Source organism: Equus asinus, chromosome 15 (genome assembly GCF_041296235.1).
Source record: "Equus asinus isolate D_3611 breed Donkey chromosome 15, EquAss-T2T_v2, whole genome shotgun sequence".
Lineage (NCBI taxonomy): Eukaryota > Metazoa > Chordata > Mammalia > Perissodactyla > Equidae > Equus > Equus asinus.
Genome location: NC_091804.1, coordinates 789188 through 801525, shown reverse-complemented (window position 1 = coordinate 801525; position 12338 = coordinate 789188). Strand labels below are relative to the sequence as shown.

Genomic DNA, 12338 nt, shown 5'->3' with positions numbered 1-12338 from the left:
CGCAAGCGCGCGCCTCCGGAGCACCCTATAGACCACGCTTCCGGAGTCTCGCGAGATCTCAATTGTCTCAGGCGTTCAGGAACTGAGACACTTCGCGGGAGTTCCGCCGGCGGCGCTGGAGAGTCAGGTGACCTCCCGGCTCCGCCCCTGTCTCCCTCCTCTGCCCGCCCGCCTCGCGCATGCGTGGGAGGCGGTGGCAAGTTGGCGCCTCGCGCGGCCGGCTGGCGGGATGGGGCTGAGCCGGGTACGGGCGGTTTTCTTTGACCTGGACAACACGCTTATCGACACGGCCGGGGCGAGTAGGAAAGGCATGTTGGAGGTAACGTCTCGGCTCCCGCGGCCCACCCGCGGGCGGGATCAGCGCGCCCCACGCCGTCCCGCGCTCTCCCACGGCCCCTCGGTTTACTCCCCACCCACGCCCGCCATTCCGCTCCCATCTCACACCGCGCCGGGGCCGGGCGTCTCGGAGGGCCCGGGGGCTGCTGGCCTTCGTTCTCTGAGACCCCCCTGACGATGGGCCGCGGGGACTGGCCTGGGGAGGTGGCGGCCCTGTGACCTGCCCGGCTGGCCCGGCCCTGCGAAGCCGGGCTCTCGGAGCTGACTCCAGCGCGTGGGGCCCGGAAGGATGTCATTAAACTGCCGCGGTGGCAGAGCGGCCCGCAGACTGAAGGACGGTCCCGGCGCCAGACGCCGGGCCTCCCGTGAGTGACCTCGCGGAGGGTCGTCCCCCTACCGCGTGCGCTTCGGCGGATCTTTGAGGAGACGCGAGAAGTTTCACAACTGTCAGTGGGACCCTGGACTTAGTCGACTCCGGAGAATTTTCTCCGCGGAAACTCCTCTCCGGTCTCCCTGCTCCGGTCGCGGCCCTTCGTAGATTCCTGGGGTGACCCCCAAAGCACAAGCCCCCGCTGTGCCGCGTGCCTTTGAGTCGCACTGCTCAGCAGCAGCCTCTGCTTTCTATACCCGCAGATGCTGTATCTTTCCCGCGCTCTTCCAGCCGTTCATCCACCCCTGCTTTCTTTCCTCTGCCTTCAGCTTTAAGGAGTAACCAAGGATAATCAGATGTGAAAAACCCACCTCCAGAAGTTCATCCTTCCAACCCTGAGCGTCCCGTCCTCTTCAAGCTTCATTAGTTAGGTTTTGTCTCCCTGGATCTTCGTCCTCTTTCTTGATGCATTCTACTCCTCCATATTCAGGTCTGTCCCATGCTTTAAAAAAAGAACACCTCCCTTGGACTCATCTTCCTCCACTAGATGTTAGCTCTCTCTCTTGATAGTCATGTTTTTCAAGAGAACTTTATACCCATTACCTCCATGTGTCTACCTCCTATTTACTCCTGAGTCCATTGCAGTGTAGCCTCTGTCTTTGCTACTAGAATGAAATAGACTTGACAGGTCATTAGGCACCTCCCAAACTGCCAGAATCAGTGGACATTTTAAGTCTGTCTGAAAGACTTTACTGAGGCTTTCCACACTATTGACTCTTCTTCCACCTTCATACCCTTGACTCCATCTCAGGCACCACCCTGTGCTGCGTTGCCGCCAGCATCTCCAGCAGCCCACAGTACATACATATGTACCTGTCTGTCCTTGGCAGCAAAGGCCAGTGTGTTGCAATTAAATCCTTGTTTTAGGCCGAATGGTGCTGTAGGCCAAGGGTTCAGGCTTTAAAATGAGACTCTTGATTTTGAATCACAGCTCTCCCAATGCCTCCCTGAAAGTGCCTGAACAAGTTATTTAACCACTTTAAGCCTCAATTCCTCATTATAATATTTGAATAGTGGTATTAGTCCTAAATAACCCTATCAGGTGGGTTTTACATAATGCACGTGAAGTACTTAACCATCCAGCGCTCACTTGATGTACTGTACCACCATCGCCATGTCACCCAGACCATCCCCTCCTGCACGTCCCCCTGCCCTTGTCTTAGTTAAACCTGGACTCCTGTATAGACTGTTGCTGTGGTCTTGTCTCCAGGCTTACTGTGTCCAGTTCATCCTCCACATTCCTGCCACAGTGAAATTTCTGAAACAAAAGTCAAATTGTATTTCTCCTTGGCCTTTACACCCTCCCTTATGCCAGCACTGTATTTGTTCATATATCTCTTGATGTACTTGTCAAAGGGTATTATAATTAGTTTTTGCAACTCAGATGCCCACAACTAAATAGTGAGCCTCTTAAGAGGGAGCAAACTGTCTTAGTCATCTTGGTTTGACACATGGTAAATGTTGAATGAATGCTGGGTGGATGGATGCAAATCCAGGTCTCCAGACTTGGTTCTGTTGCCACTCCCTTTATAAATATCCTATGAAATGAGCAGAATTGAACTGTGCTTTTAACTTACAAGAAATGCTTTATCACACAAGAATACAACACCCATAAATGTTGGTCTATTCAAAAGTAACATGCCAGCTTTCCTAAATCACTCTGAATGACTCATGAAAGGAGGAAGGGCCTTGCGCTTGGGGAGAAGTCATATACTGACTATATCAACTTTAATTTTTTTTAATCTTTTGGCAAGGTTACTTCTTTGCATTCTCTTTAGGCCTGTCTGTCAGTGTCACTACTCAAGAGGAAGCCTTCTAGAGAAATCTGGGGTTTCTTAGTGAACAAAGCAGAAAAGATTTATGCATTTGTGAGTTTACATTCTAGTGGTGATGACAGTGAACATAACTCATCAGATTTATAAGTGTGTTAGAAAAAGTGAAGGGAGGAACAAATTGCAATTTTAAATAAGTTGGTCAAATTAGGCCACATTGAGTAGATGATGTTTAAGCAAAGACTAGAACAAAAAATAACAGGAGGGCTGCTTAAATTGTTAGGCTGTATGCAGGCATAGTTTGTATGTGTTAAGATAGAGCCTTAGATAGAGTTTTAAAGTAGATGAAATTTGAGTTTGTATTATGTCTGCAAAGTATTCCCCACCACCACTATCTTAGGGCCCCTTTCTTCAGGCCTATTGATGCCTGGTGGGCTTATACTAAGAATCCTTTTCAAGCCTGCCTTACTGTTATGGAAAATGTCATCACACATCCAAGTTAGAGATCTTTTTCTCCACATCAATTCAATCAAAACTTCTGTTCTCTCAGTGCAGCTGTTAAGAGAGTTTGTACTAATAACAACACGTACTAATTCCACTTAGGTGTTATTTCTGTCTGAACTACTATTAACATGAGTGACATAAATTTTTTTCCCAAATATGTTAATATTAAAATGCTACTTGTTATCCCACATGAATCGGTAATTAGTTGCCATGTGACAAGATGAGAAAGTTAATTCAAGGGATGTAATGGGAAGAAATTTTGAAACTTGGGAGCAGTATGCTATTCCTTTATAAGAATCTCCCTTTTAAGGTGAGGTCATTCTTTTTCAGAGCCCCAAGATTGTGCTTAATGAATTGCCAGTTGCAGTAACAGGAAGTTGGATCTTTATTGGGAATTCTGTATTTATTAATTATGAGCCGGCTCCTATTTAGGCTCCAAGCACTGTGGAGTCCTAGATGCCTGTGTCCTTTATTGTGTAGCAGTAGCGTTGCTAAAGCTTTAGAGGGACCTTCAACAATAGTTCAAGAGTGATTCAATTGACACTGTTAGGAAAGATGGTGATGTAACCATGGAGGTTGAAAAAGTTTGATTTGTTAATTGAGATTTAACTTTATAAGGCAAAAATTTTCAGTGTTTTGCCTTCACCTAAAATTCTTAGCACTGGTATATTTTTCTGGACTAATAAGACTTTTCTTAAATATTACAATTTCTGATGAGCACAAATAGCCTGAAAAATACTTCCTGTACTTTTGGTGTAGGTCATTCTTATACTGTGAAGGAAGAAGAATGTGTCTGTTCATCCCTTTCCCCCTTTTTAGTAGATGAATTGAATGTCTGCTGTGAGTAGCCCACTCACTCCCTGTATAGTTAGGGTTTGTTTGACCTCTTTGCTTCGACAGCAATGTGTAGTCCCAGCTATGTGCATTGCACTCATCCTCAAAGACCCAAAATTATCTTGGCAAGGTTGATTTTCCCCAGATGTCCCTAAGACAGGGACTTCCAGTGAAGGTCATTCATTTGGGAGGTAATCCCAGGCAGTGCTGTGGAGGAGTGGGCATTAAGACAGGAAAGGAATATAATACAGGCTGTGTGAGCGTGTTACTGGTGTGATAGGTGGAGAATCTGGGAGACAGTATGCAGAACATGCTTCCCTTATCCCTCCCAAGGGGCCAGAAAGCTGTAATATTTATCCGCCAATTTCCACCCCTCATTGGTGGAGGCCTGCTCCCAGGGCAACACTGCAGCCCCAGCCTATGTGCATGGGTGCTGCTGTGACCAAATAAAGCCCTCAGGCAAAGAAACCCAGGTACTTAACAGTCTGAAGCCATTGGAATGTATGGGAATAGTGTGTGCCAAGGGAATTGGGTAGCATCTGCGACAGCCTGGGATTCAAGGCCCTTTACAAACTGGTTCCAAACAGCCTCTCCAGCCTCATCTCTTAGCATCCTCGCTCGCATCCTTTCCGTTTCAGCTGAACTCAACTTCTTGCCATTCCCAGTTCACAAAATTCCAAGCTCTGTCTTTGTTCATGCTATTCCTTCTATCTAGAATGATTTTTATCCTCTTCCCATCCCGACCCTCTTAACTCCTTCGTTTAAATGTTACTTCCTCTGCCAAGTCTTACCCAACAACCCTGTGGAATGACTTGCTCCTTCCATTTTATTTCCATAGTTGTTCACCCAACTGTCATGGTACTCAACTCAGCATTTGTGGTGGTTGCATACCTGCTTATTTTCCCTACCAGATCATGTCATGAAGACAGGGGACCTGGTCTCCAGTGCCTAGTACAGTAATGAAAGGCAAGCATGGGTTTAAATACCAGCTCAGACAAGTTACTTAACAGTTCTGACCTTCCATTTCTTCGTCTCAAAGAGAACTCCCTTGCAGAGTTGTAGAAAAGGTTAGAAATAATGTGTCTGAGCACTGGGCATAATGTTTGCCCCATTAGGTCTTGGAAAATGTTAGAAGACAGGCCAAATGGATAAGAACCTAATGTAATAAAAGCCAAAATAAAGAGCTGTGGGAGCATGAGAGGGAGTGCTTAATTCTGATGAGAGATTCAGAACCAGCACAACAAAGAGGGTGACTTTCAACTACCTGAATTTTTTTTCTGGAAAACAAGATTTGAAAGAGGCACTGAGTCATTAAGCTGCTGAAATCACAGATCATGCTTGATTCTGTTAGAGCTATATACACATTTTCAAAGTATAGAATTGGGTCCCATTTTATATGGTGCTCAATTTAGGCCTTCAAAACGTAACATGGATATAGATGAGAAAAGTTGAGATAAACTAGTGTTATTTCTGGGAACAGTCTAAATAATAGTTGTTAGAAATTTAAAATGTCTTACTAAATATCAACAAAAGTTTTATTTTCATGTCTTCATGACCAGAATGAACAGTCGTGGACTTAAACTGTCAAATAAAAGATTTTTATTAGCTATATATGAAGGATCTTCTTAGAATAGAAATTGGTAAAAAATGTGAATGAGTTGTCTAGAGAGGTTGGGAGATCTTCACTCTGGTGTTCTTTAAAAATAAAATGAATTCTCACCAAAAATGATTTGGTAATAGAGCTGCCTTAAGACAGAATGATTAGAGTTAGAATCTCTCTGCTCTGGGTTTATAGGATCACAGCTTCTTAAGGCATGGCTATTAAAGACATGAAGTGTGTTGATGGAATTATTTTCCTTTATTTAGGTGATAAAGCTCTTACAATCAAAATACCATTACAAAGAAGAGGCTGAAATCATCTGTGACAAAGTTCAAGTTAAACTCAGCAAGGAATGTTTTCATCCATCCAATACATGCATTACTGATCTAAGGACTTCACACTGGGAAGAAGCAATTCAGGAAACAAAGGGTGGTACAGCCAATAGGAAATTGGCTGAAGAATGTTATTGCCTGTGGAAATCTACACGTTTGCAGCATATGACACTAGCAGAAGATGTCAAAGCCATGCTCACTGAACTTCGAAAGGAGGTCCGCCTACTGTTATTAACAAATGGAGACAGACAGACCCAGAGGGAGAAGATCGAGGCTTGTGCCTGTCAGTCCTATTTTGATGCTATTGTTGTAGGTGGAGAGCAGAAAGAAGAGAAACCAGCACCTTCCATATTTTATTACTGCTGTGATCTCCTTGGAGTACAGCCTGGGGACTGTGTGATGATTGGTGACACACTAGAAACCGATATACAAGGAGGCATCAATGCAGGGCTGAAAGCAACAGTCTGGATAAATAAAAATGGAATAGTGCCACTGAAGTCATACCCTATGCCACATTATATAGTTTCTTCTGTGCTAGAGTTACCCGCTCTCTTACAGAGTATAGACTGCAAAGTCAATATGTGAGTTTAAAGCACATAAAAGGGCATGATTATGTATTTTAGGGTCAAATTACAGGATTTGAACTAAGAAAAGTTAAGGCATTCCATATACTATGACCTAGTTCTAAGAGTAATTTTACTTTTGATTTAATGGCCAATCAACCATTGACTAGTATTTATATCTGGAAATCCAGAGTATATTAATACAAGTTACTTTGAGTAGTATAATCCAGAAAACTTGAGAAAATATATTATTTGTTAATCTGTGACTTGAGGTTTTTAAAAAATTATTTTATTAATCTTTAGTATCTTGGATCTGTGAAGACACCAAGCAGGATAGTTTGTACACAGATGTACAAATGTAGGTTTATGTTCTGGCTTAAAAATAGATATTTTTTAAAAAGATAGTCTAAAAGAGATATCTAATAGAGATTTATCAGAGCAATTGGATCTGGTTAATATGAAATAAGTACTGAGTCACATGCAAATCAAGGCATTTCATGGTGAAATTATTTTTTTATTTTCTTGTTTTAAAACATATACACCATATTTTTGCCTACTTTGAATGTTTGATTCTCTTATGAATCTAACTTTTCTGCATGACCTTTTTCGAGGGGCCCCCCTACTTTTCCTATGGTGTATACATGACACAGATTCCTCTAGTTTAAAAAAAGCTGTTAAAATCATCGTGTGGTGCTCCTTTTCCATGACACTTCTACATCTTCCCAGAGTGAGCCTGTAGGTTCCTCTCAGTCTTTACCTCTTAAGGAATTCTGCTATCTTTTCCCAGGTACACAATGGGGTTGAGGGGACTAGAATGTCTTGCTGGGGATAAGTGCATACATAGGGTACTAAAGTCATTTTCCTTATGTGGATGTATCAGAGGGAAATAGCCTTGGTGCAGCCTAACCATGCAGCCCCCTCTATTCTCTACTGACTGAATAGTTTCACCCGTATCATGGAAATAGGAAATTAGGTTTTGCTATGACCCATTTCCAGGATGCCATTTTTAATACTTGAGTGGCTCTTCTTGGTGTTACCATCTGCCTTAAGTCTCCTGTTTTTCAAATTTTGAGAAATATATCATCATTGTTTCACAAATTTTTGTATCCAATTCAGGATTCACTTTGAGCTTACTAATTAATGACTCCATAGCAAGGCATCTTGCAACTGGAAAAATTTCTCTCGACCATTAGGCTAGACTGTGTCATGATTTCATGACCAAACTTGGAGTAAAATGGTAAAGAAAAAAAGAAATGATCTGGGTTGTTTTTTGTTAGTTTTTTTTTTTAACTTTTGTATAAGAAACTACTAATATAAAATGTCAGACTGTCTGTTAGGCTATGTATAGCTATGACTCCTTCAAGTATCCTGTGATTCTGATACTTGGATTCTAGATTATGCCTATCCATAAACCTATTTCCTTAGCCAGTCACTTCTCTTCTGCTACCAAGAACAAGACTCCGCCATTGTGCAAATGCCCTCTTGTGTTTACTTCTCACTCAATGTTTGAAAATGTGATTATGCCTGTGACTGTTGTAGGTGCTGTTGCCACGAGGCTGAACATTTGTGATCAGGGTACGTTTGTGTGTAGTTCCAGGTATGGTGCCCAGGTGACCTCGATTATATTTTAGCTATTTAAAAATTATTAAGTTAGAGGATCTTGACAGAAAAATAATGATGTGCATGATTTCTCTAATAGATTGATGTGTGATGCTGAGGGTTTGTCCTTTTAGCTTTCTCACAGGGTGGATGTAGGCAACATCACATTTGTTATGTTAACTGAAGAAGGTTGATCGCTGCTGGATCATGGTAGCAGATCTCAACAAGATAGCTCCTAGGATGTTAAGTGAGCAGTTCTTCAGCAAAAGTGATCCTAGGGGGTGGGGAATGGAATAACTGGGTTTCCTTGTCTTCACAGTCTATTCTATACGGTGCAGTAATGCAATATTACATTCCATTTGCACCCTTCCTTAGGGAAGAACTTTGTGGTTTTCTACCTTCTGAGTGGAATGTTACAGAAGATACTAAGAAATCTTGGACCAGACCTATGATTTTATTAATAATGTTTTTGCTTTAGGAAAATACTCCTTAAAATTAAAAGATGATGTAACAATAGTGTCCTGTCATCTGTATTTTTTCATAGTTTCCCCACAGTGGTATGCTCGTACAAAGCCATAAATTCTCAATTGTCCAGAGGCTCTCCCAAACACTGCAGTTACAGAGGAAAGCCTAGAGGAGACAAGTGGGCACTGCACCTGGAATGCTGAAACAAAGATTTTTTTTTCTGATTCTGTGTGTGCATCTGCCCACTGGTGCATGAACGTCTTAGATCTGGTGTTGCCCAGGACTCAGTGGGTGCTCAGGAGGTACTGAAGCAAAGACAGTTGTTTTGTTTTGTTTTTGTTGAGGAAGATTTACCTTGGGCTAACATCTGCTGCGAATCTTCCTTTTTTTGTATGTGAGCCACCAGCACAGCATAGCCACTAACAGACAAGTGGTGTAGGTCCGCACCCAGGAATCAAACCTGGCCCACTAAAGTGTAATGCACCAAACTTAACCACTTTGTCACTGAGTGGCCCAAAAGACAGTTGTTAGTTACAGAGATACTTGGTTTAGCACTTTCAGACTCTTTTTACAACCCACAATAAGAAATATTTTCTATCAGGGCCAGCCCCGTGGCCGGGTGGTTAAGTTCATGCGCTCTGCTGGGGCAGCCTAGGGTTTCACCCGTTTGAATCCTGGACACGGACATGACACTACTCATCAAGCCATGCTGAGGCGGCATGCCACATGCCACGCCAGAAGGACACACAACTAAGAATATACAACTATGTACCAGGGGGCTTTGGGGAGAAAAAGGAAAAATAAAATTTTTAAAAAAATATTTTCTATCACAATCTGTTAAACACATTTATAGTGAACATATTAGTTAATATATATTAATATGTATATTAAATAGTTTTATATGTTTAACTGAAGCAAGTTTCATAAAATAATTCCTTGCTATACGTGAAGCTCAGATTTTTTTCATTTTCATCCTCTTTTTTTTTTTTCTTTAATTAGCAATATATTTTTGAACAAGTACTGTTTGTGGTACACAAGTCAAAAGAATAAAAAAGGGTAAATAGCAGCAAGTTTGCATATGTCTTCCCCAGGGACCCACCTCCCCTTAAGGCCACTGCTGTTAACAGCTTCCTGTGCATCTGCATATATAGGTATGTATAACCCAGAATTCCTTTAGTTCAGGCAGATTTTTTATCTCTGCTTCTAAGTTTTAGGAAACTGCTCTTGCTAAGATTGATTGAAAGAGTCATGAAGCTTCTGGTTAAGTCATTTGTATTGGGAACATACATCTTTATGGTCTTGGCTACCCGCTATCCTTGATCTTGTTGGTAAAGGCCATGTTTCCATGTTCCACTTTCTCTGTGCCTATTCATTTGAGGGGAAGGTCAGTACAGCTGTGGAGCCCTTGCCCCTGCTCCAGTCTGACTGGTTTCCCTCTACTTGGTGCATCTCACCATCCTCATAATTCCCTTTGCCTCTTATGTTGGATTTCCTGTTTTCTGTGTCCTGCATATTCCCACTATTTATTCCCCCTTTTTGGTACCATGCATCCTGGATTAGGTTTCCTGAAAAGGTGTGTGAGAGGTGAAAACTTTAAGACTAAGATCCAAAAGTGCCTTTATTGTCTTCCTTGTTGGTAGTCTGACAGCATGCAGTTGGGTATAATTTTCATTCAGAATCTCAGCGGCATTGCTCTATGGTCTTCTAGCAGCCATTTTTACGTGACCAGTTTCTTTTTCTCTCTTGGAGCTCTTAGAAGTTTAGTTTTCCCCCAGTGGTCTATGATGATGTGCCTTGGGGACAGTAGGTTTTCGTCCCATGTGCTTGGCCCTCTTTGAACCCTGCCAATTAAAAAACCTTATGTTCTTCAGTCCTGGAAAATGTAATTACTTAATTGCATCCCCACTGTTTTTTCTTTCTTTTTCTGGAATTCTACTATTCAGATGTTGGACCTCCTCTACCAACCTTCCACTTTGTTTAATCTTTTCTCTCCTATTTTTCCATCTCTGTTGTTTTTTGGGAGGTTCCTTCAACTTTATCCTGTAATCCTGTTGATTTTTTTTCTTGCCTGTCATCATGTTTTTTAATTTCCAGGAGGTTTTTTTGATTTTTCTAAATATTTCTTTTTAATAACATTCTGATTTTGTTTTGAGTAGAATATTACCTTCCCCCCAAATTTTTAAGTTTTTGAGGAGTCCACAGAATGCGCTGTTGCTCTAATCTGTTTATTTGGATCTACTTGTTCCTATTAGAGGCTTTCCTTAAATGCCCAGTAACTCTTGGTTATTCATGAATAAGAGGAGGGATGAAAATGCTGATTGGAACCTCTGCACAAGTGGATGGGGCTCGTCAGCACAGAGGTCCTTTACTGTAGAGTGTCTGGGCAGGGTGTGAGTTGGAGAGCCCCTGAGGTCGGTGTGTTCAGGCCTTCCCTCTTGGTTGGTCTGGTTTCCTAGAGAAGACTCTCTTGGGCTCCTGACTGAAGGGGAGAGGTCTGATGTCAGCCCCTGGGAGCTGAGCTGGAAGGAGGTGGGCAGGGGTATGCATATGGTCACTTACTCTCTCTGTTTCTGGTTGTACCTGAAGCCAATTATATGTGGTATCCTCCCGTTTAGAGACCCTCTGTTTTACTCTCTCCAGAGAAGCATCCCAACTTCTGTTGAGTGAGAACTTCAGGTTGGTGTGGGGGGCAGGGATTGTATTTTGAACACCTTTTACCCCAGCCTCCCTAATTCACCCCCCCCCCCCACCTTCTTCAGGACGAGGGTATCTGGTGGTTTCAGTGCCTGAATCTTTGGAGGAGTCTGCTGTGTACCTCAGCATTCCTCAGCTTTTATCACTGCTGCTCTAGACTCGGCTTTCTTGGGTCTACTATATTATTTGCTACTTGTCTACATGCTTTCCAGCTTCCAAAATGTTGATGCCTGTTTTCCTGGTTCATGTGTGTGTGTTTAAATTCCTTTACTTTAGTTTGGGTGGGTTTGGGCTAGAAACAATATTAGTGATGTACTACCTTATATCACCTTAATATGGAAACTGTTCTTTTCTATTTTGTGTTTAAGGTAGGTCAAGACCACAAAACCAATCCTGTGCCCCATAGTCACTACTCACAGCTGCTCATTTGAGGTGGAGATTTATAGCATGCCTGCAGCTTTTTTCTTTTAATTTTGTTTTGAATTATATATGCAGTGTATTTCTTAAGATCTCTTCACTTTCCTTTTTCTCTATATTCTTGTTTATGACATTCTTTGGCTTGACTCTCATCGTGATGGTGGGTCTCATTGTCCTGTGTCCCTGAATTTTCAACATTGCTTGGATATAGATACCTGTTTTGATTGACAACCCTGTTCCTATGGTCACTTCTAAGACAGTTAGACACTCTTAGATTTCTTTGTAATTAAAATCCTCTGAATGGGGGACATTAAATTTATACTTTTAAAAAATTATGGGGCTGGCCCTGTGGCTGAGTGGTTAAGTTCACACGCTCTGCTTTGGCGGCCCAGGGTTTCGCCCGTTTGGATCCTGGACGCAGACCTCGCACTGCTCATCGAGTCACGCTGAGGCGGTGTCCCACACAGCACAACTAGAAGATCCCACAACTAGAATATACAACTGTGTACTGGGGGCTTTGGGGAGAAAAAGGGAAAGTAAAAATCTTTTCAAAAATTAACTTACTTCTAGCAATAGGGCTAAAATTTCGCCATAATAAAACTGTTTTTTTAACCAGTTATGACATATATGACAATACAGTTATTTCCACTGGATTTCTTGGAAGCTGTCATGATTCTTTTTTTCTGGGGCATCAGGCTGACTGGATAAGATACTCAACCCAAACTTTTATAAAGTGACAGAAGATAAAATGGCTTAAAAAAATTATGGTTATCAAGTTATTGAAACGGGGAT

The 12338-nt window shown here is 42.3% G+C and overlaps 1 protein-coding gene and 2 long non-coding RNA genes across 4 annotated transcripts in view; 2 read left to right on the top strand and 1 right to left on the bottom strand.

Moving 5' to 3' along the window:
• The window catches only part of LOC106826695 (uncharacterized), a 60807-nt gene that overhangs the window by 39814 nt on the left and 8655 nt on the right, over positions 1-12338 (bottom strand). The window lies entirely within an intron of this gene.
• Positions 103-8474, top strand: NANP (N-acetylneuraminic acid phosphatase). The gene is made up of 2 exons (XM_014834170.3): positions 103-319; positions 5743-8474. The coding sequence occupies exons 1-2, from the start codon at positions 230-232 to the stop codon at positions 6391-6393; spliced, it is 741 nt and encodes a 246-aa protein (XP_014689656.1). The 5' UTR covers positions 103-229; the 3' UTR covers positions 6394-8474.
• LOC139040288 (uncharacterized) lies at positions 326-5541 on the top strand. The gene is made up of 2 exons (XR_011494487.1): positions 326-701; positions 4715-5541. It is a non-coding gene; the product is annotated as an uncharacterized lncRNA (long non-coding RNA).